The 23,483-nt window shown below is 64.1% G+C and overlaps 2 protein-coding genes across 2 annotated transcripts; both read left to right on the top strand.

Annotated features, from left to right (window-relative positions):
* The first annotated feature begins 1,308 nt into the window (after positions 1-1,308).
* Positions 1,309-8,134, top strand: ARMC5 (armadillo repeat containing 5). The gene is made up of 7 exons (XM_065402760.1): positions 1,309-1,615; positions 2,642-2,749; positions 3,210-4,047; positions 4,301-5,033; positions 5,322-6,087; positions 6,938-7,070; positions 7,342-8,134. Exons 1-7 carry the CDS (start codon positions 1,309-1,311, stop codon positions 8,132-8,134), a joined length of 3,678 nt encoding a protein of 1,225 aa, XP_065258832.1.
* A 3,652-nt stretch (positions 8,135-11,786) lies between these two features.
* Positions 11,787-22,913, top strand: TGFB1I1 (transforming growth factor beta 1 induced transcript 1). Its single transcript, XM_065402779.1, has 11 exons — positions 11,787-11,931; positions 15,100-15,254; positions 15,546-15,613; positions 16,081-16,223; positions 16,474-16,570; positions 16,819-16,924; positions 18,920-19,159; positions 19,702-19,875; positions 21,514-21,595; positions 21,858-22,006; positions 22,647-22,913. Exons 1-11 carry the CDS (start codon positions 11,787-11,789, stop codon positions 22,911-22,913), a joined length of 1,626 nt encoding a protein of 541 aa, XP_065258851.1.
* Positions 22,914-23,483: the final 570 nt, after the last annotated feature.

The raw sequence follows: 23,483 nt of genomic DNA, 5'->3' as shown, positions 1-23,483 counted from the left end.
CAGATCTCAAAGGCATGTGGGGACAGGGGACAGAGGACTCTCTCTCTTTGTCTGTAGCATCCACAAGTCTGACTGGGAACCAGTTTGGATAACTGGGCCAGCTTGTGGGAACTGGTCTGTGCTGTACCCAGAGGGAAGTGTCTTCCTCTCCTAGCTGGGAGCCTATAAACAGGCAGCTGCTGACAGTGTAAACTCTGCTGCGCTTCACCCCAACAGGCCTGGGGGTGGTGCAGACAGAGGTCATGCTGTCCTTGCTTATAACCCCTGTCTCTCTCCAGGGGCCCAGCGCCCCTGAGGGGTTAGCGCCCTCGGGGAGAAGAGATGATAGGGATGGGGTCTAGTGGTTTGGAGGGGGCATGGGAACCAGGACTCCTGGGTTCTATCCCCGGTTCTGGCAGGGGAGTGGGGTCTATTGGGCACCTGCAGGGGGTTAGGCCAGATGACGCTTACAGTCCCTTCTAACCCTATGAGTCTATGATCATACCCTGGGGCAGTGGGTTCCCGTCTTCTCTGCGGTTCCTCCCAACTCCCTGATGCAATGGTCGGGGAACTGGTGCCAAACAGGAGCCTAGGGTGCAGCTGCCCCGCCCCAACCTGTGGGCCCCACACCCAGTGCGTGTGGTGCTGATGCCTAGCTGGGCTTTCAGCCCTGCCTATAGTAAGTTTGCTCCCCACTGCAGTCGGGCATCTTCTCCTGGTGTTGCATGTGGGGAAAGTGAGGCACCAACAGGGGAAGGGAGTCAGCCAGTCAGCCAATGACAGAATCCAAGAGTCCTGGCTCCCACGCCCCCTCGAACCCACTCCCCAGGCTGCCTAGAGCCGGGGACAGGACCCAGGAGTGCTGGCTCCTGGATTAAAGTTAGCATCATGCAGCCAGCTCTAGGGTGGGTGACAGCAGCTATTTAACATTCTGACCCCGCCCACTGGTTCTCTGTGGCTCCCTGTTGACTCCTCCCCACTCGTCAGCGCCAGGTAGATGGGAGACCCCAGGGCAGTGTAACAGCCCCCGCACCCACTCCCCCAGCTGAGGTGAGGATTGCTCCCTGCCCCGCCCCCCGGCGGCGCTATGCCTTCTGGGAGCTGTAGTCCTTTCCCTTTAGCTCCCGTGGGCAGCAGAACTACAGCCCCCACAATGCATCGCGCTCTCCCCGCGCCGGCGCCGCCCCTCATGGGAGTTGTAGTTCCTCCGGTCGCCTTTAGCGCAGTCCCTGGGGGGGCCCGAACTACAACTCCCACGATGCCCCGGGGCCGGACCCCGTTCAAGGCTCCCCCTTCCCCCGTTGCTCTTGCCCTTGGGCCTCTCCCGCGATGGCCGCCGCAGCCGGGGGCAGCTGCCCCGCCGAGTCGCTGGGCTATTGCCTGGCCCAGCTGCGGGGCGGGGCCGAGCCCGGGCTGGGCCGGGCCCTGCTGGCCCTGCGGACCTGGCACATCAAGCAGCCCGGCGGGATCGAGCGGTTCCGGGCCCGCGGGGGGCTGGGGCCCCTGCTGGGGCTCCTGGCTGGGGCCCTCCGGCCCCGCCGCACCCTCGACCTGGCCCTCAGCATCCTGGGCAACTGCTGCACCGAGGGGGGGAGCCGGGCCCAGGTGCGGGAGCTGGGGGGGATCCCCTCGCTGGGTGAGTGACGCGGCGGGGAATCCCCGACGCGAAATGGTATGGTCCGGGGCCATCTGCCAGGCCTGGGGGTGCAGCCTGGGTTCCCCGAGCCAGAGTGGTACAGTCCAGGGTTACCCTACTCTTGCCAGGCCTGGGGGTGCAGCTTGGGTCCCCCCGAGCCAGAGTGGCACAGTCTGGGGTTACACTGCTTCTGCCAGGCCTGGGGGTGAAACCTGGGTCCCCCCCCCCAGCCGAAATGGTACTGTCTGTGGTCCCCTTGAGATGTAGTGGTATGGTCTGGGGTTACCCTGCAATGACCAGGCCTCTGGGGCCGGGCCAAAGTGGTACAGTCTGCGTTCTCCTTGAACTTGTTAGCCTGGAGGTGCAGCTTAAATCCCACCGAGCTGAAATGGGACTGTCCAGGGTGCCCCCCCCCTCCCCCCAAGTGGCATGTTTCAGGATTCTCTGTACCTGCCAGGCTGGAGTTGAGTGTGATGTTCCCCGCCGAGCCCCCATGGCACAGTCCAGGGTTACCCTGCACCTGCCTGCCCTGGGAGGTAGCATCTGGGGCCCCTGTACTCCCCCATTGTGGAATTTGGGCCCCCCCATTTGTGCCGCAATAGTGCTATGCCTTGATTTCTCCCTTCGCTGGGTATGGTGTGGCTCGGCGTTCCCCCCGTGCATGCATGCGTCCCCATTGGTGGTCCGGTCCTGTGCCCCCTCCATCTCTCCTTGGGGTGGAACTACCTTGTGTTCTCATGTCCCCCTACTCCACCCCAGAGGCAGCTACATCTCAGCACCGGACAAGGGATCACTGTATAAACAGCCCCCGTGTTCCACCCCAGAGGCGGCTACATCTCAGCACCGGACAAGGGATCACTGTATAAACAGTCCCCGTGTTCCACCCCAGAGGTGGCTGCATCTCATCACTGGACGAGAGATCCCTGGATAAACAGCCCCTGTGATGCACCCCAGAGGTGGCTACATCTCAGTTCTGTGCGAGGGATGATGCACTCACCATGGTTCATAGATGATTTCTCTCCCCAGTTATGATCCTGAAATCGCTTGGAGTCGAAAGTATCCACAACCGAACAGCACGGGCCCTGGGCAACCTGGCCATTGATGTAGAGAACCTGCAGGCTATCCATGATGCCGGTGAGTGGGGTCATGCCCCCCCCCTGCCAACCTGCGAAAGGAGGGTGGGGGAAGACTAGGAACTGGGATTCTTGACCCATAGTGGGGAGCCCCTCTGACCCTGCTAGCCGAAGGGTAGTACTGAGGCTCACCCCATACTGGGCATCCCCTGTGACCTGGGCTGGGGTAATGGGAATCATTCCATACAGGGAGCTCCCCTCTGCTTCCTTGCATGGGGGTAATATTGGGGCTCACCCCCATACCGGGGAGTGCCCTGCTGACCTGGGGGATAATGGGGTTCACTCCTATATTGGGGAACACCCTCTGATCCCTTGTGGGGTTCACCCCATACCAGAGAGGAGCCATGTTGGGGTTCACCTCCATACTGGGGAGTCCCCTGCTGACCTGGGAGGGGGTGATTGGGGTTCATTCTCTGGGTTTGGGGCTCACTAACCCCCTTTCTCTCTCCGCTCCCTCCCAGGCACGGTGGCACCCCTGGTACAAGTCCTTGCCAGCTCCCAGGACAGCGAGTGCCTACAGAGCATCATTCGGGCCCTGCGCAACCTGGGTGCCACCCCAGCGCACCGTCTGGCGCTGGCCCAGCAGGGCGCAGTGCGGGTCATCTCCGAGCGCCTGGCTGCCAGCCCCGACGACCCCGCCCTGGCTGCTGCGGCTGCCCGGGCCCTGCTAGAGCTCACCAAGGGCTGCAGCCGGGACTGCGCCGAGCAGCTAAGCCTGGGGGGCGGGGTGGCGCCCCTGGTGGCGTTAGCTGGGCACAGCAAGCGGGCGGTGCGGGAGGCGGCCGTCTCGGCGCTGTCCAATCTCTGCCTGCAGGGGATGCTGCGGCCGGCGGTGGGCAATGCCGGGGGCGTGGCGGTGCTGGTTGGGGAGATCCAGCGCCGGCGCGGGGCGGGAGCCGCCGGTGCCATCCTGCAGCCCCTGGTCAGGGCGCTGTGCCTGCTGTGCCGGGAGGCAATGAACCGCAGCCGGGTGCGGGAGGCCGGCGGGCTAGAGCTGCTGCTGGCGCTGCTGCAGGATGGGCGCCAGCGAGGCTGCCACGCCCGCGTGGTCGTGGCCTTTGTGGCCTTCTTCTACGACCAGGAGGCGCTGGAGGTTCTGCAGGCCGGCGGGCTGGTGGCCCTGCTTGTGGAGCGGCTGGTGGCCCAGGGCCAGTGGGCTGCGCGCTGCGAGGAGGAGGACAAGGAAGAGGAGGGAGACAGCGAGGACGAGCGGGACGCTGCCTCCTTTGACTTCCCCCCCGAGGGGCGACGGGAGAGCGGGGCACCAGAAGGGGAGTCATCCAGCTTCCAGAGACTCAGGTGAGCATCTCTCCCGGTGCACTTGGGGCTCGCTTGAGGGGTTCTCCTCCCCACTCCCTAGTGCTCCCTGCCGGCCCCGGGGCTCCCCTGGTTTCCCTGCCCCCTGCTTGCTCCAGTGCTCCTGGCTCACTAGCTCGTCTCCTTTCCCTGTTCCTGCTTGCTTGCTCTGGGCTCCCTTGGTTCCCCCTTCCTCCCTGTACTCAGGGCTTGCTTGACCCCCACCCCGGCTCTCACTCCTTCCCTCTTGCCGCAGGTCCTGGCTGCTCTCCGAGGGTTACATTGCCAGTCCCGGCGACCTGTCCCCGCAGTGGTCCCCCGACGGCTCCCTCAGCCCCACCCTCGAGCTGCAGGACGACACGCCGGGGCCTGGCCGGCTGCCTGCGGGGCTGGGCTCGCCCACCTGCTTAGCTCCTCCGTCGCTGGATCCGGCTGCCAGGGTGCAGTGCTTGGCACCCGTGGCAGAGCCGGACTCAACCGTGGCTGATGGGAGCCATGTGGCAGAGACGCCAGATGCCGAGGCACCAGTCGTGGCACGTTTGGCTACAGCCAGAGCTGACAGGCACCATCCAGCAGAGTTACTGCCAGGCACGGCACCAGATTTGGCTGCCAGGCACCATACGGCATTGCCAAATCCTGCCAGAACGGGTGACCACAGCGCAGCTCCCGTGGTGCTGCTGGCTACACCAAAGTCCACTGGGACCAGGAAAGATCATCCGGCACAGATTGCACTGGATGCTGCCGGCAGCGCCCGGAACCTGCAGGCTCCGTTGCTGCTGTCGGCGACCCCGAATGAGGAGCTCCCGCCAAACTTCGCTCTGACTGACCTGCAAAATCCAGCACGGTTCCCGGCTGCGGCAGCCACCGAAGAGTTGTGTCCAGGCATGCTGGTTCCAGCCGGGCCTGGCTGGCACGTCATGGAACCATCAGACGAGCCAGGCCCAGCGCTGGCACCGCCAATTCCCGCCGGGACAAGCCAGTCTGATGGGGCACCAAGCCCCTTTCCTGAGCGTCTGCTTCTGGTGTCACCAATTCCCGCCGGGGCCAGCTGTTGTGATCGGGCACCAAGCCCCGTTCCCGAGCATCTGAATCCAGTGTCATCAATTCCCGCCGGGGCCAGCCGGTCTGATCGGGCACCAAGCCCCATTCCCGAGCATCTGAATCCGGTGTCACCAATTCCCGCTGGGGCCAGCCGGTCTGATCGGGCACCAAGCCCCGTTCCCGAGCTTCTGAATCCAGTGTCACCAATTCCCGCCGGGGCCAGCCGGTCTGATCAGGCACCAAGCCCCGTTCCCGAGCATCTGAATCCGGTGTCACCAATTCCCGCTGGGGCCAGCCGGTCTGATCGGGCACCAAGCCCCGTTCCCGAGCATCTGAATCCGGTGTCACCAATTCCCACCGATGCCAGCCAGTCCGATCTGGCACCGAGCCCCATTCCTGAGCATCTGCATCCAATGTCACCAATTCCCACTGGGACCAGCCGGTCCGATCCGGCACCGAGCCCAATTTCCAAGGATCTACGTCTGGTTTCTCCGATTCCTACTGGGACTGCCAATGACTTCCTGGAGCCCCAGCCCACTGCTTTCTCCTCGCGGCGCCGCGGCAAATCACGTCCCCATCCGGACGCGGCCCCCTGCACTCCGGCTCCGTTCCGCCCCCCGGGCGAGGTCCTGGCCCCGCAGTTCTTGCTGTGGGGTGGGGAGGAGGAGCTATCGGCCCCCGAGGCGCCCGCCCTGCTGCTGCTCTCCCGCTTCTCCCAAGCCGAGGATCCCAGCCGCAGCCTGGTGACGGGCCCGGTGCTGCGGGGGCTGCTGGCCTATGTCACCGGAGCCCCCGCCCCGCTACCCCGCTGCCTGCGGCTGCTGCACCGGCTCACGTGCAACCCCGTCTGCCTGGAGGCCTTCGTGCGCTGCCACGCCCCCTCCCTGCTGCGGGCCTGGCTGGTGCTGGGCGTGCCCCCAGAGGAGGCTGCCGCTGTGGGACAAGAGACCCCCAGAACTCCGGGCAGCGGGCACCGGCATGGCAGGAGGTTCAAGGAGTTGGGTGAGTCCTCCCCCCTGCTGAGTCCCGGGGCATGGGGATCCCCCTGCTGCGCCCCAGGGGTAGGTGAGCGCCCCAGTCCTGGGCTGTGGGGGTCACCCTGCTGCATTACGGGGCTCCCAGCATCCCAGTGTGAGAGCACTTTGTCCCCGGAGTATTGGGATCCTCTCTCCGGTAGCCCTAACCCGGTGACACCCCGCCCCCACTACTGAGGGAACTGGGGTTTGCTCTAGGTCAGGGATCGGCAACCTTCAGCACGCGGCCCGTCAGGGAAAGCCGCTGACAGGCGGGGATGGTTTGTTTACCTGCAGTGTGCGCAGGTTCAGCCGATCGCGGTTCCCGCTGGCCGTGGTTCGCCGTGCCAGGCCAATGGGGGCTGCGGGAAGCCACAGCCAGCACATCCATCGGCCCACGCCGCTTCCCGCAGCCCCCATTGGCCTGGCACAGTGAACTGTGGCCAGTGGGAGCCGTGATCGGCCGAATCTGCGGACGCTGCAGGTAAACAAACCGGCCCGGCCCGCCAGCGGCTTTCCCTGCCGGGCCGCATGCCAAAGTTTGCCGATCCCTGCTCTAGGTTAACGGGGTCTCCTGCTCCCCACCTCAGGGTGAGCCTTGTACTTCCGCTGCGGGGTTCAAAGTGCCCCAGCGTGGCACTAGGGGGAGCTGTGTGGCGGGGCGCGGGGCTCGGCTGGGAATGCTGCCCGGTGGGGGCTGGGCACCATGGGGTGGGGGGGATTTGGAGGGATGCTGTGCCACAGGAGCTGTCATCCCATGGGGTGTTTTGGGGGGGCGGGGGGATGGGGGCTCTGTGTTGGGGGAGGGGCCGGGCTCTGACATGCTGCCCCTTCCCCAGGCGAGACCCTGCTGTGCAATCTCTGCGTCCAGGCTGAGTCGGCCTTCGGGGCGGGCGTCCTCACTCACATGCTGCTCTCGGGCGCCGAGGCCGACCAAGTGGCTTGTGCCATGGCCCTGCCCCTCATCTGCAGGTGGGTGGTGCTGCGGGGGGGGCGGGGTGAGTGGTGGGCGGGCACTGGTGTGGCTGAATGTGGTGGTGTTGGGGGGCTTAGGGGGCTGGTTGGGGAGGGGGCCGGGCCCAGCTGGTGGAAGGAGGCCGTTCCAGGGGAGGTGGTGGGAATGGAGGTTGTGGGGCTGATCCAGGGAGATCCTGGGCCCATTGGGTTGGGGGGGGGGGGGGTTAGGGGGCTGATCCGGGGACTGATCCATTTCCTCCCCCCCTCCACACCCCCCCCCCCCCAGGAAGAAGTCCCTCTGCCGGAGGCTGCTCCTGGAGCACTCTGGCCTGCGCCTCCTGCTGGCTGCCTTGACACGTGGTGCCGACCCGCCCTTCATCTTCTACGCTGTGGACTCGCTCTCCCTGCTGCTGGGTGCTGCCGCCCCCCTCCCTGCCCCGCCCGCCCCCAAGCGCTCCCGGCTGGCAGCCTCCCCGCCGTGCCCCTACGAGCGGCTGGTGAAGGCAGGCGGGGCGGACCTGCAGTTCCGGTTGGACTCGGGCGCCCTGGTGCTGGCCTCGCGCCAGGCCGCGTGCGCCGGCTCCGACGTCCTGCGGGCCATGCTGGCGGGCGGGTTTGCTGAGGCGCGCCAGGCCCTGGTGCCCATCCACGGGGTGGCGCCTGCCCCCTTTCTGGTGCTGACCCACTTCCTGCATGGCTGCCGGGGCGAGCTGTGCCCGGCCCTGGGGGGCCCGTTCCCACCCAGCGAGGGGGAGCTGGCGGAGCAGACGCTGGCGGTGGCCGAGCAGTTCCTGCTGCCCGAGCTGCAGGAGCTGGTAGAGGAGGCATTGTGCCGGCAGTACCTGCGCCCTGGCGGTAGCCTGGACCAGCTGTACCGGCTCGGGGAGCGGCTGGGCCGGGGGCAGCTGCTGCGGCGCTGTGCCCGCTACGTCCTGCTGGGGGCGTCAGAGGAGCCCACCAGCCGAGCGGCCGCGCTGGCGCGGATCCTCCGAGTCACCAGTGACCCCAAGGAACTGGCCCAGGAGCTGCTGGCGGTTGCCATGGAGACGCCATGGGGAGTGGGCACTGATGGGACCTAGGCTAGGGGTCTGGCTGAGGGCACTGCCTGTGCCCCTCTGGGTGGGGGGCTGGGCTTAGGGCACTCTCTGTACCCCTCTGGGTGGGGGGGGGGGGTTGGGAACAGAGGAGTTTGGAGGTCAGGGAGCTGTGGGGGGGACTGAGGGGGAGAAATGGGGTCATGGCAAGGTAAGGAATGGGGATATGGGACCCCGGCGGCGAGAGGCATCAGGGCAATGGGGTCGAACCACTGCCCCCCAGGAAAGTTTGGGATCCCTTCTCTGTTGGGTGAGTTGTTCCCTCCCCCCAGGCCATGGCACAGGGTGGGAGCCTGCCTGCAGCCTCCCCCAAGGAAGGGATCGTGGTGTTTGGGGGGTGCCCCTACTTTTGCAGCACAGGGCACCCCAATTCCCCACCTGAGGCCATGGAGAGCAGTTTGGGGGGGCCTTGACTGGAGCGGGGCTCAGTCCCTGATCTGCAGGGTACCCCTCGGTCACTGGGCAGGGCAGTGTGTGCTTTGTCTGCACAGAGAGATGCCCACACCTTGTTTCCTAGGTCCCACGTAGGGCAGCTCTGGGGGGGTGCTCAGCGGTACCCCCCATGCTCTGGGGAGCGGTGACAGGCGGCCAGGGGTGCCGCTTTCTGCTGGCGAGAGGATGGGTGTGTACGACTGGAATGTATTGAATAAGCTATTGTACGTGGAGAAATACAGGCTGGGCTTCACCATGCGCATGTGTCTGTGTGTCTTCATTCTGCGGCCTCCCCAGAGCTGGGGAGCGAACCCAGGAGTCCTGGCTCCCAGCCCCCCTGCTGTCTGTTCCCCCCAGCTGGGGCTAGTCTCCCATCTCTGCTCCTAGCTGGGGTGTGGCAGGGGCAGCAGCAGCAGGTGATCCCACCCGGGGGTGGGGGTGGAGGGGCGCTGAGCTGAGCCTGTCAGAGCTGGCTGGGGGTGGGGAGGAGGTGGTGGGTTGGGGGGGAAGCAGGCTGTGGACTCCCCGCTTGGCGCTGGCTGCCCTTCCAGCTGCGCCCCCCCCTTCCTTTCTCCTCCCCTCCACAGGAAACGCCTGCTGCTCAACTGCTTCCAGATGGGCTGGGGGGCGGGAAGGGAGGGCTGCTTCCTGAGTGTGGGGCCTGGGATGTGTCATCCTCTCCAGCCTCTCCTCCTCCTCCCCCCCCGCCTCTCCTCCGTCCCCTGCCACTGGGAGCCCCCCCAGCCTCTCCTCCTCCCCCCCAGCCTCTCCTCCATCCCCTGATACTGGGAGCCTCCCCCCCAGCCTCTCCTCCGTCCCCTGCCACTGGGAGCCCCCCCCCCCCCCAGCCTCTCCTCCGTCCCCTGCCACTGGGAGCCCCCCCCCAGCCTCTCCTCCCCCCCCAGCCTCTCCTCCGTCCCCTGCCACTGGGAGCCCTCCCAGCCTCTCCTCCGTCCCCTGCCACTGGGAGCCCCGTCCCCTGCCTGTCCTTCTCCCCCCCAGCCTCTCCTCCGTCCCCTGCCACTGGGAGCCCCCCCCCCCCAGCCTCTCCTCCGTCCCCTGACACTGGGAGCCCCCCCCTCTCTTCTCCTTCTCTAGCCTCTCCATCCCCTGCGAGCCCCCCCAGCCTCTCCTCCTCCCCTGCTTCTCCTCCATCCCCTGCCCCTGGGAGCCCCCCCCCCCGTCTCTTTTATTCCCCAACCCCCAGCCTCTTCTCTGTCCCCTGCCCCTGGGAGCCCCCCCCCCAGCCTCTCTTCCTTCCCCCTCAGCCTGCCCTGCCCCCACTATCCCTGCCGGGGTCCCTCCTGGCTCCCCGCCCTGCTGCCCCCCCCCCCCCATGACCCACCTCCCTCGCTCCTGGGCTCTGCCCTTCGCTCCCCCCGTCTCTCCCGGCTGGGGGACCTGCTCTCTTCCCCCTTTCTTGGCTCCCGCCCCTCTCCCCGCATCCTGTGCCCACTCAGCCAATTCTCTCGGCTGGTGACAGTTTTTTCCCAACGTCCCAGCCAGAAAAGGCCGAGCCGGAGCCCCCCTGGCTCCGCGGCCTCCCCGCTTCCCTTAGCGTCAGCAGCAGCGGGCGGGGAATGGGAATGGCACGAGAGAGAACCCAGGAGTCCGGGCTCCCCGCCCCCGCCCTAACCCCCAAGCCGCACTCCCCGCCCAGCACGGCGCTGGCCCCCTGGGGGCCCTCAGCAGGAATAGCTGCCACCCCCCCCCCAAAAAAAACGAAGAAGGGACCCCCGGGAGCTGCTGAGGCCCTATGCAATGGCTTAGTCTGCTTATGCCCAGCTGGGGGGGGGGGGGGGGCGCAGAAGAGGAGTCCAGGCTCCGAGCCCGCTCCCCTCCCTTGTGGGATGGAACCCAGGAGTCCGGGCTCCCAGCCTCCCCTCCCCGCTCCCCTCCCCTTGTGGGATGGAATCCAGGAGTCCGGGCTCCCAGCCTCCCCTCCCCGCTCCCCTCCTCTTGTGGGATGGAACCCAGGAGTCCGGGCTCCCAGCTTCCCCTCCCCGCTCCCCTCCCTTGTGGGATGGAACCCAGGAGTCCGGGCTCCCAGCCTCCCATCCCCGCTCCCCTCCCCTTGTGGGATGGAACCCAGGAGTCCGGGCTCCCAGCCTCCCATCCCCGCTCCCCTCCCTTGTGGGATGGAACCCAGGAGTCCGGGCTCCCAGCCTCCCATCCCCGCTCCCCTCCCCTTGTGGGATGGAACCCAGGAGTCCGGGCTCCCAGCCTCCCATCCCCGCTCCCCTCCCCTTGTGGGATGGAACCCAGGAGTCCGGGCTCCCAGCCTCCCATCCCCGCTCCCCTCCCCTTGTGGGATGGAACCCAGGAGTCCGGGCTCCCAGCCTCCCATCCCCGCTCCCCTCCCCTTGTGGGATGGAACCCAGGAGTCCGGGCTCCCAGCCTCCCCTCCCCGCTCCCCTCCCCTTGTGGGATGGAACCCAGGAGTCCGGACTCCCAGCCTCCCCTCCCCGCTCCCCTCCCCTTGTGGGATGGAACCCAGGAGTCCGGGCTCCCAGCCTCCCATCCCCGCTCCCCTCCCCTTGTGGGATGGAACCCAGGAGTCCGGGCTCCCCTCCCTTGTGGGATGGAACCCAGGAGTCCGGGCTCCCAGCCTCCCATCCCCGCTCCCCTCCCCTTGTGGGATGGAACCCAGGAGTCCGGGCTCCCAGCCTCCCCTCCCCGCTCCCCTCCCCTTGTGGGATGGAACCCAGGAGTCCGGGCTCCCAGCCTCCCATCCCCGCTCCCCTCCCTTGTGGGATGGAACCCAGGAGTCCGGGCTCCCAGCCTCCCATCCCCGCTCCCCTCCCCTTGTGGGATGGAACCCAGGAGTCCGGGCTCCCAGCCTCCCCTCCCCGCTCCCCTCCCCTGTGGGATGGAACCCAGGAGTCCGGGCTCCCAGCCTCCCATCCCCGCTCCCCTCCCCTTGTGGGATGGAACCCAGGAGTCCGGGCTCCCAGCCTCCCCTCCCCGCTCCCCTCCCTTGTGGGATGGAACCCAGGAGTCCGGGCTCCCAGCCTCCCATCCCCGCTCCCCTCCCCTTGTGGGATGGAACCCAGGAGTCCGGGCTCCCAGTCTCCCCGCCCGCTCATCCCCGCTCCCCTCCCTTCGGGGATGGAACCCAGGAGTCCGGGCTCCCCGTCCCTGTTCTGACCCGCTGGCCCCTCCCTAGGGGCTGGAACCCAGGCGTCCGGGCTCCCAGCGCCGAGCGATGCCCCGTTGCCATACATGGTCAGCGCGCAGGGGCCGGAGCCGGGCTCCTTGGCTCTCCGGGAAGACGCGTCACGGGGCGGGCGGGGGAGGGGGGGGCTCTGCCTCCATCCGCCGCTGGGGCCGGGCCGCCATGGACGACCTGGGTAAGGGACCCGCTGCCAGCCTGGGACCCGCCGCGCCCAGCCCGGCCCCAGCCCCCGCCCGCGGCCGGCACCTTCCCCGCAGCCCCTCGCCCCGCTCCTCCACCGCTCCCTGTTCCTCCCTCCTCCACTCCCTTCTTTTTCTCTCTCCTTCTCTCTTTTTCTCTCCCTTTTCCTCTCGTTCACTCTCTTCTTTTTCTCTCTCCCTCTTTTTTCTCTTTTTCTCTTTTTCTCTTTCTCATTCGCTCCCTTCTTTTTTCTTTCTCTCTCTTCTCTCTTTTTCCCTCCTGTCTTTTTCGTTCTCTTTCTCTTTCTCTTTCCCCCTCCTCTTTCCTCTCTCGTGGGCTGCTTTTTGCTCCCATCCATCCATCTTTCTCTTACCCCTCCCCAGCCGTTCCCCAGAGCGGGCAGGGCGGGGGGGGGAGGGTTGGGGAAAGTGCACGTTTCTCCCTCCCCCCCCCCCCCCCCCGCCTGTCCCGATCGGGAGGAGACGGAATTTCTCGCCATATTCCTGTGGCTTCCTGGTGCCTGCGGTGGGGCCCAACCTGCAGGGGGCGCTAATAACCAGGGACACCCCCCCCCCCAGCAGCACCCTCCCTGCTACCCCCCCCCCTCAGAGAGTTCTACCCATGTGCCGCGGGGTCCCTTCTCTTCCACCCTTAACACGGGGTGCAGAGCTGGGGGCCGGAAGAGATGGGGGGGGGGCTGTGTCCCGGGAATGGGGGCACAGGGCAGGGGTGGGCTGGGGGCAGGCTGTGGGAGGGCTGCGTTATTGGGGGATGGGTGGGTGTGTCACGCTGGGGGGGGCAGGCTGGGTCCTAGGAAGGGGGGGTTGGGGCTGCACCCCAGGAAGGGTTTTGGGGGGCTGCATCCTAGGAAAGAGGCTGGGGGAGCAGTGCCGGGGGCTGTATCAAAGGAAGGGTTTTGCAGGGGCTGCATCCCAGGAAGGAGGTTGGGGGGCAGGGCTGTGGGAGGGGGTCCCAGGATATAGGATCTGGGTTGGGGGTGGGTCTGAGTCCTAAGGGGGGGGGGCTGGATCCCAGGGGAGGGAGCTAGACTGGGGGGATGGGGTGCTGAGGTTGTCCATCCCCACCCCAGGTAAGAACCCCAGTGAGTCCTGCAATGAAGACATGTCTGTGCCGGGATAGGGGTGTGTGAGGGGGTCACTGAGCTCCCACCCCAGGATTCACCCCCCTCGCCAGACTTCCCCAGCACCCCTTCCCAGCAGGAGTGGAGCTACCCCCCCTTCCTGGCCCCAAACCAGCAGGGAGGGCTGGCAGCCCACAGCAGGTGTGGTCAGGACTGGGGGAACCACTGGGTCAGGGGGAGTTCTGGCTCTTGGGGGCGGGGGAGAGCCATGGAGGCTGGATGGGCAACCCCCACCCTGGGCTCACTAAAACTGAATCTCACTTTCCCCCTCTGTCCCCAGGTCTGGTTTGTTATTGTAGGGTCTCCTGTGACTGACAGAGGGGCTGTATTCATCATGGTTTGTTGTTGTAGGGTCTCCTGTGAGTGCTGCAACCACAAGCAGTGGTTTACTAGTGTAGGGTCACTTGGGAGGGCTGCCCATGCTGGGTTATTATTGTAGGGTCTCTTCGAGACCTCCGGGGCTGCTGGCACTCCTTTGTTATTGTAGGGTTGTCCACAAGGACTCCTTTATTTTTATATGGTTGCTTGTGGACCTTGGGGCTGACCACTCAATTGTTTGCAGCAGGGACTTTTACGCGATTGCTTTGTTATCGTAGGGTCTCTTGTGAGCACAAGGCTATATACACTGGTTTGTTATTGTAGGGTGGCTTGTGAGCAGCAGGAGCTGTTTGCTTGGGTGGGGCCTCGTGTGAGATACGGGTGGCATGTGCTGGTTTGTTATTGTAGGGTCTCACATTTACACATGTTGGTTTGTCGTTGGGACTTGTATTTACTCATGATAGTTTGTTGTAGGGATGTGAATTTACACAAAATGGTTTGTTGTTGCAGAGTGCTCATAAGCACTGGGGTTACAAGCACTGGTTTATTTTTGTAGGGTCTCCCATAAGCAGTTGCTGAGAATACTGCTTTGTTGTTGTAGGGTGGCCATTATTGTAGGGCCTCCTGTGCATGCTGTGCAGGTTTGTTATGGTAGGGGGGCAGTGGGCGCTGTGTTATTGTAGGGTCTCCTGTGAGCACAGCAAGGGCTTGTTATGGTAGAGGGGCAGTGGGCGCTGTGTTATTGTAGGGTCTCCTGTGAATGCGGTGCTGGATTGCTTGCCCAGGATTCTGGTGAGGGCTGAATCAGGCTGGTGTGTGACCCATGGTCTGCCCCCTCCCTGGCTTCGCTGCTCCTGGCTGCTGGGGAATGAAAAGGCCTCTGTAGGGCTCAGTCTGTGGTGGAAAATGTTCCCACAAAGGAGTGATTGTAGGAGCGGGGGGAGATCTCCAGGGAGAGGGGTAGGGGCGCTCTCCCCGCATAGGCAGTGGTGGCCCGCTGTGGTGTTAGGAGGTGCAGGGCTTGGGCAGGGGGGCTCAGCGGTACAGGGGGTGAGCGGGGAACTGTCCCTTCATGGAATGCGCTAATCTCAGTGCCCCTCTGTCCCTCCTCCCCATCTGCTCCCCCGTCTCCTTCCGTCCTGTCTCCTTTTCCAGGTGACTCTGGCTCCCCTTCTTTCCCGCTTCGCCCCCGTATAGTGGTGTTTGGTACGTACCATATGAACGCCTCACCCAGCCCACCGTCACAGCACACGTGGCTACTTCTAGGGCACTGCCGCCCTCGGGGAACTTGTATTGCTAAAGGTTGAATCTCTTCTTGGGAGAGGAGTGGGGTCTAGTGGTCAGAGCACGGGGCTGGGTGTCAGGACGCCTGGGTTCTATCCCAGCTCTGAGAGGGCAGTGGAGTCTTTTGGTAAGGGGGGGTGGGCTGGGAGTCAGGACTCCTGGGTTCTATCCCAGCTCCGGGAGGGTAGTGGGGGATAGAGGATCAGGACTCCAGGGGCCTTCCCCCCGCTTTGGGAAGGTCCAGATCTTGATGCTAATTCCGCAGCTCCAGAGCTGGGCATCCTCTCTTCCTTTTCTTGTCCCTTGTCTCTGCTTCCCACAGCCCCTGCTCCCTCTCTGTGCCCCCTTCCCTCCCAGCAGTCCCCCCAGATCCATCCTAGCCTCTCCCCGACCCCCCGCCTCTCTCTGCTCCCCCGACAGACGCCCTGCTGGCTGATCTGGAGACCACGACCTCTCACATTTCCAAGCGCCCAGTACTGCTCACGGACTCTGGGGCAGCCCACGCCAACGGGCTGGGGCAGGATGGGATGCCTGAGGCCAGGCCCCCCCCGCCACCCTACAACCCTCAGCAGCAGGTAACACTAGGGGGGTACTGCAGGGAGTGGGGTGAGGGCTCAGTAGGGGGCGCTCTCCTCTCTCAGTGCTGGCCTGGCCCCAATGCGCCGGTGTGGTGCTAGGGGGCGCTGAGCTGCAGGGAGCAGGGTGGACGATCAATCCCTGGGCAGCTGTTCATCAGCCTCTGCACCCCACCCCAGAGGTGGCTGCATCTCCCTGGTTAGTCTGAGACGCAGAAAGCTCATGTCACTGGTGAATAGAGGCTCATTGAGTGACTCCTCGCATCCCCCCCCATGTCTCTCTCTTTGCAGGCCATGTCCGTGGCCCCTCCGCCTGTCTCTGCCCCACCTAGCGGGGGCGACAAAGAGCATCTCTACAGGTGGGTCCCTAGCACTGGCTGGGTTAGGTCTACAGGGGGCAATCCTGGGAGGGAGTGAAGGGTATGAGTGTGGGTAAGGAGCTGGGGGGGAGCTCACTGGGGGAAGGGAGGGAGAGACTGGCAGGGGTGGGGGAGAAGTGGGTGGGGGTGGAGGGGTGAGGTCAGAGGGAGGGGAGAAGAAGCGGGCGGGTTGGGGTTTCTGGGGCTGGGGAGGATGGGGTGGGGAAGGAGAAGCAGGCAGGGGTGGGGCAGGGGTAGCAGCAGGCAGGCCTCCCCTTGGCTCTGGCCCAGTCCCTGCTGGCCCTGGTCCAGCCGCTCCATTAAGAGGCTCCCTATAAATAGCTTCTCCATCCCGCCCTGCCTCCCCACTGCTCCCCGGGCCAGGCGGGAGCTGGCTCCTCCCTGCGAGGTGGCTGGGGGGAGGGGGGCTGCTCCCTGCACTCTGCTCACCCTCTGCTCCCCCCCAGCACTGTCTGCAAGCCCCGCTCACCCCGGCCCAAGGAGCCAGCCGCGCCACCCTTTTCCTCGTCCAGCGGGGTGCTGGGCGCCGGCCTCTGTGAGCTGGACCGGCTGCTGCAGGAGCTCAACGCCACGCAGTTCAACATCACAGGTAGGGCACTACCCCACCTTTCCCCTGGCACTGCCGCTCCGGGGCACCGCTGCCCCCTGCTGGGCTGGGATCCGGGCTCCCTCCGGGGCACTGGCATGCTCTGCTGGACTGGGATTGGGGCCACCCATGCCCTAGAGCATCTCTGCCTATGATTGTGAAATACGTCCCCCTGGTGGATAGGCTTGGTCACTGCAGGCAACTAATGGAAACACTGTGTATGTGTGTGTTTGTCTGTCTGTCTTTTCCCCAGACGAAATCATGTCCCAGTTCCCATCCAACAAGGGCCCTGATGGGGAGAAGCGGAAGGAGAAGCCAGAGGATGCTGGGGAAGGGGGGTCCCCAAGCCGGTGAGTGAACTTCCCATTTCTGGCCATTGGTCCATGGGGTTAAATATCCCACAGTGCTGAATGGGGAACACCCCAGAGGTGGCTGCATCTCAGTGCCAGGCGAAAGATCCCTGTATAATCAGTCCCGGCGCCCCACCCCAGAAGCATATGCATTTCTGGCGGGGTGAGGGATTCCTGTATAAACAGCCCTGGGAGCCTTTGGGGGGAAGTTGGGGGACCCAATGACCATGCTGTCGTTTCCCTCCTAGCTCCGCTGGCTCCACCCCCCCTCCTGTGAAGCCATCAGCCACCTCTGCTACCCTGGAGCTGGACAAACTCATGGCCTCCTTGTCGGACTTCAGAGTTCAGAGCAACGTGAGTCTGGCACACTACGGGGGACGAGGCTCAGTCTGGGGGTGGGGGTCTAATGGGATTAGGGCTCTTCCTGTCCCCCGATGGGAACCAGTAAGTGTGGGAGTAAAAGAAGCAATGGGGAGGGGGAGTGTGTGCAAGAGGAGGGACTTGTGTGTGTGGGGGTGGGGAGTGAGAGAGCGAGCAAGCAAAGGCTGCTATGTGGACAAGGGAGTATGTGTGTGCAAATGTGTGCAAGAAGCGGTGAGTGTGCATGCAAATGTGTGTGCATGAATGGGGGTAGAAAAGCATGTGTGAGAAATGGTGTGTGCAAATGGACACACAAATGAGGGTTCAATTGTGTGTCTGAGTGTGCCTTTAAATGATCGTGGAAGAGCATGTGTGCCAATGAGCATGTGCACACGAGTGTGCAAGATGCAGTGCATGAGCACGGGAGAGTGTGTGTGCAAGGGGCAGTGTGTGCAAATGAGCACACGGGTGAGCGTGGATGCAAGGGGCAGTATGTGCACATGAGTGAGCAAGGAGCTGTGTGTGCACATAAGTGGGCACGATAATTAGTGTGAGAGTCAATGTGCAAGGGATCCTGGGTCTGTGTTGGGGTGGAAATGAACATGCAAGAGAGCAGGCGTGGGAATCAGTTCATGAGCCCACAGCCGTGCACGCAGTATGTGTGTGCAAGCAAGTGCAAAGGCGGGTTGGTGTGTGTGCAAATGGGGGTGCAAGAAAGAGCGACCCAGCAGGTGGGCAAGCGAGTGTGGAAGTGGCTGCAGCGCCACGGAGCACTAGTACAAGTATCCGGGCGTGGGTGAGAAACCACAGGTGTTGGTGCCAACCTGGGCGACGGGGGCTGTGATCGTGAGTGTGAAAAAGGACATGGTGGCATACAAGCGTGTGCCCTCCCACAGGGGAGCCAGGAGGAGTGAGTCTGGGGGACAGCTGGCAGTCGGCTGGGATCAGAAGTGGCCTGGCGAGATCACCCATGTGGCGGGTGGCTGACTCTGCCTGTCCCCTGCCTACAGCCACCCTGCAGGAGCCCAGGCACTGGGCACATTCCTGCCCTGGCACCAGCCTTCCGGCAGCCCACACGCGGGTATGTGGCTCAGCCTGGCCTGCTGCTGTTTGCCGTGTGGTGCTGTTTGGCAGCGCTGGGGCGGCGAGCTGACGCCGTGGGGCCGGGCTGGGTGGCATTGTTCTGGGTGTGGTGATGCACGGGGCAGCGTAAGGCTCCGTAGCTTGCTGGGGTGGCGCTGCATGGCATTGGGCATTGTATAGCATGGCATGGTGCAGCCTGGCGCTGCCCGTTTGGCCTGGTGAACAGGTGAACACAGCAAGTGCCCGGTGTGGGATTCTCTGTCGTACCGGAACGGGTGCGGCACCGAACTCCGAGGTATGTGACGGATGACCTGGCGCGGTGCCCCATATCCCAGCAGCTGGGTACAGCGTAGTGCAGAAACCTGTATTAGCCTGGTATGGCACCTCCTGGCGTGGAACGGCGGCTGGCCTGGCCTGTGGCATGAAATGGATCGGGGTGGCCCCGGCGTGGGTAACGGGGTGCTGTGGCATAGACTGGCCAGCACGCGCCATGGCTGGGTGGCAGAGGCTGTGGCCGGGTTTGGGGTGACGGGTCGGTGTAATGCCTGGCACAGGGAGTTGGGGGCAGGGAGTCAGGGCGCTGGTTGTGGCCATGGGGCACTGGGCGTTGTGGTGCTTCAGATGCTGTGTGGCAGGGACGGGCAGGATTTGGTGGCCTGTCACATTCCTCGTGGTGGTGGGGGGAAGGTGGGGGCAAGGAATGGGATGCAACCGGTGCTTTGTGGAACAGTTTCGTGTCATTTGTGGTTATGGCTCCTGCCTGGTGCCAATCCGGGCAGCTTGGTTCGGCGCCGTGGGGCGGGCGCTGCCTCGCTCGCCGTTGGGACCCAGCGTGGTTCTGTATCGCCCCCGGGCGCCGCTTGGTGCATGGCTCAGCACCTCATATCACAGCCGCTTCCCTTCCAGCTTCCGGGGGTCTCGGCTGCGCCGCCCCCGGCCCCCACCCGAGTCTCCCTGGCGCAGCAGCCGGTGGTGTCGTCCGTCTGCCCCAGCCCCTCTGGCCCGCCCCCCCCAGCAGCGCCGGCCCTGCAGGGTGGCAATTTGGACAGCATGCTGGTGATGCTGCAGTCGGACCTGAGCCGCCAGGGGATCTCCACCAGCACCAAGGGGCTGTGCGCCTCCTGCCAGAAACCCATCGCGGGGCAGGTGAGCACAGGACTGGGGGCACCCAGGGGGGGATGGGGGGGAAATCGGAGGTGGGTACAGAACTCAGGGGGTGGGGCAGAGGAGCAGGGCACTTGGGAGCAATCAGGGGCAGGGGAGTGGGCAGAAGTGGTTTAGGGGAGGGATAGATTGGGGAGGGGGCGGGGTCAATTTTGGGAGGGGCAGATTAGGAGAGTGGGTGGGAGATGCGGAGGATGTGGTAGGACAGAGTGGAGGGTGGGGTGGGACCATGCAGCACTGGGGAGGGGGCAGGGGGAAAAGGAGGAGCACCAGGTGGGGTGTGAGGGGGAAGGGAGGCAGGTAAGGGGAGGGGCTATCTGGAGGAAGAGGAGGGGTTAGGGGACATGGGGGGAGGGAGGAAGGGGCCTGTGGAGGGGGGAGTGCAGGACAGGAGAGGGGAAAGGGAGGGGCCAGTGTGGGAAGGGGGAGAAGGGAGAAGCTGGGTCTTTTCTTCTCTTGGTAATGGGTGTGCGTCCATCCATCTACCTGTTCATCTGTCTTCCCCCCCCCCCGCCCTTGCCCAGGTGGTGACGGCGCTGGGCAACACCTGGCACCCCGAGCACTTCGTCTGCACCCACTGCCAGAAGGAGATGGGGGGCAGCAACTTCTTCGAGAAGGATGGCGCCCCCTACTGTGAGAGGGACTACTTCCAGCTTTTCTCGCCCCGCTGCGGCCTCTGCAACGAGCCCATCCTGGATGTGAGTTGGCCACGCAGCGCCCGGCTGGTGCCATTCCCTCAGAGCACAGTGGGGTGCAGGAGAATGCAGTGCCGTACAGTGCTGTGTGAGAGAGCGCAGTGCCGTGCAGTGCTATGAAGTGTGAGAACACAGGGCCACACAATGTGGTGCAGTGTGAGAGAGCGCAGTGCCGTGCAGTGTTATGAAGTGTGAGAGCTCAGTACCACACAATGTGATGCAGTGTTAGAGTGCTGTGCAGTACCTTGTAGTGTGAGAGTACAGTGCAGTGTTGGAGCATGCAGTGACATTCAGTGGGAGAGCACAGTTATGTTCAACACAATTCAGTGCAGTGTTAGTGTAGTGCCACACAAGGCAGCACATTGCAAAAGGGTACCTCAGTGTGAGACAGCACAGTGCTACACAATGCAGTGCATACAGTGATACACAGTGTGACAGAGCACTGTGCCACATGGTGCAGTGCAGCACCGTAGAATGCAGTGACATATACTGTGGTATAGTGCTATAGAATGCAATGTGAGCAATGCAGTGAAACACAATGCAAGGCAGTACTGTATGTAGTGACTGCATGCAGTGAGACCCAACAGCATGTGCGGTGAGGCTATAGAATGCAGAGGCGGCCGGAGCCCTAGGCCCTTTAATTTGCCCCAGGCCCTTTAATTCGCCCCTGAGCCCTGGGGCTCCCAGCCGCCTCTGCAGCTGGTAGCTCTGGGGTGATTTAAAGACCCTGGGGCTCCCAGCCACAGCTGGAGCCCCAGGGCCTTTAAATCTTGAAAGGCCCCGCCTCTTCCAGTTGAGGCCACACCCCCACTCAGGACTCCAGCGAGTTACTTTCACCCCTGGGGAGGAGAGAGGCCAAGTGATGATGTCACTCTCCCTCTTTTGATACTTTCCTCCAGCTGCCAGAATGATCCTTGCTGTGATGTGGGTTAGGCGGCTTTCACTGGGTAGGTGCCCTCTCTGAGCAGTCTCTGGGATGGCCACTGGACGAGTGGCCTTAATGGACCATCAACACATGTCTGGCTGGTCCTGATGTAAATCTGTCTTACTAGGCGCTCCTTTGGATCTAGACTGTTCTCAGTGGTTCCTGATGACAGAACAAGGAGTAACGGTCTCAAGTTGCAGTGGGGGAGGTTTAGGTTGGATATTAGGAAAAACTTTTTCACTAGGAGGGTGGTGAAGCACTGGAATGGGTTCCCTAGGGAGGTGATGGAATCTCCTTCCTTAGAGGTTTTTAAGGTCAAGCTTGACAAAGCCCTGGCTGGGATGATTTAGTTGGGAATTGGTCCTGCCATGAGCAGGGGGTTGGACTAGATACCTCCTCAGGTCCCTTCCAACCCTGATCTTCTATGATTCTATGATTCTTTGTTGCCACTGAAAGACCAGTTGTGGGCGATTCCCAGCCTCACCACATATTCCAGTAACACACACGTAGCAAAGCTTCATAACTTCAGACACAAGGATCACACGTCCAATCCAACGGGATAACAATGTTCAATGGCTCAAGACTTTTTAAATGATACCTCACAAGGCATACTCTGTACAAAACACCTCCTCATCAGATCGCAGTGGTGAATATCGGGGGGGCCGGGATGCTATTTTGGGGTACAGAGTGTCACACCCTGACTCTGTCCCTTCCAGAAAATGGTGACAGCTCTGGACAAGAACTGGCACCCGGAGCATTTCTGCTGTGTGAAGTGCGGGAGGCCCTTTGGGGAGGAAGGTGAGTGAGCCCCCCTGCCCCACTGCACCCCACATCTGAGGGGACCTAGGCTGCGCCCCAGGAACCCCTCCGTGAGACAGACCAGTCCCCCAACTAGCACTGCCCCCCACTGCCTGACAGAGACCAGCACCCCCAACTAGCACTGCCCCCCACTGCATCCTCTCTGTGGGAGCACTCAGACCCCTTGCTTGCAGTGACCCTGCTGCAGTGCGGCCGGTCACTGAGGAGCCCACTGGACCCTGCTCTCTGTCTCCCCCGACAGGCTTCCATGAGAAGGACGGCCAGCAGTACTGCCGCCAGGACTTCTACGAGCTCTTCTCCACGCGCTGCCAGGGCTGCAGCCAGGCCATCCTGGAGAACTACATCTCGGCCCTCAGCGCCCTCTGGCACCCCGAGTGCTTCGTCTGCAGGGTGAGCCCTCCCCCCGCCCGGGCACAGCTGGAGGGGAGGGGGCAGTGGGGGAAGGCGGCAGTGCAAGGTTGGGGGAGGAGGGACCGTGGAGGGAATGGGGGAGGGGCTCTCTGGGGGATGGGGGGAGTGCCGGGAGTATGGGGAATGTGCAGTGCCGGGGGGGGGAGGGAATGGGGGAGGGGCAGTGGGGAAATGGGGGGGCAGTGCAGAGGGAAGGTGCAATGTGGAGGGAGGTGGGTGGCTGGGGGAGGGGGCAGTGTGGGAGGAAGTGAGGGGAGGGGGCAGTGCGGGAGCAAGAGGGGGAGGGCCAATGCAGGGGATGATGGGAGGGGGCCATGCAGGGGGTGGATGGGGGAGGAGGCAGTGTAGGAGGAGGGACGAGGGGAGGGGGTGATGCAGGGGGGTTTGGTGGATGGGGAGGGGGCAGAGTGGGAGGAAGTGAGGGGAGGGGCACTGCGGGAGCAAGAGGGGGAGGGGCAATGGGGGGGATGAGGGCATGCGGGGGGAGGATATGGGGAGGGGCAGTGTGTGAGGAGGGACGAGGGGAGGGGGCGACGCAGGGAGAGGCAAGGGAGGGAAACAGGGGCAGCGTGTGGGAGGTGCGGTGCGTGCACTCACCCCTCCTGCCCCTTCCCCCCAGGAGTGCTACGCGCCGTTCCTGCAGGGCAGTTTCTTCGAGCACGGCGGGCGGCCCTTCTGCGAGACGCACTACCACAAGCAGCGGGGCTCGCTGTGCTGGGGCTGCGAGAAGCCCATCGCCGGGCGCTGCATCACCGCCATGGCCCGCAAGTTCCACCCTGAGCACTTCGTCTGCGCCTTCTGCCTCAAGCAGCTCAACAAGGGCACCTTCAAGGAGCAGAACGACAAGCCCTACTGCCACCCCTGCTTCCTCAAGCTCTTTGGCTAAGCCACGCCCTTGTCTGGGCAGGCCCCGCCCCCAGGCCCAGCCATACCCCAACAGGCCCCACCCCTTGGCCCAGCCACACCCCAGCAGGCCCCGCCCCTGGCCCAGCCATGGCAGGCAAGCCCCACCCCACCCCACAACCGCGCTTCAGCAGGCCATGCCCTGGGCACATTCACGCCCTGGCAGGGGGGCGCCCCATGGCAAGGCGACTCCCCGGCAGGCTCCTTACCTGGCATAGCCACACCCATCATCTCTGAGTGGGCGACGGAAAGGCCATGGCCCCCAGCACAGCCACGTCAATCATTGCCAAAGGCTGGGTAAGCCACGCCTCCCAAGCCAACCTGGGAAGCCCCGCCTCTTTCAGAGCCACACCCACCACCGGCAGGGGGCAGCACATCTGCCATTCCTCCCATGCTGCTGATAGGTCTTGCCCCATCAAGCCGCCTGGAGGCCCCGCCCCCGTGCTAAGCAGAATTTGAACCCCAGGCCCACAGGGGATGGGCACTGGTCATGGATCTCCTCATCCAACAAGAAGGCATGGCCGTGGGGGGCAGAGAGGAAGGGCCACTGGGC

The sequence above is a fragment of the Emys orbicularis genome, chromosome 4 (assembly GCF_028017835.1).
Source record: "Emys orbicularis isolate rEmyOrb1 chromosome 4, rEmyOrb1.hap1, whole genome shotgun sequence".
In the NCBI taxonomy this organism is placed as follows: Eukaryota; Metazoa; Chordata; order Testudines; family Emydidae; genus Emys; species Emys orbicularis.
The sequence above is the reverse complement of the archived record's forward strand: the minus strand, read 5'-3'. Positions and strand labels throughout refer to the sequence as shown.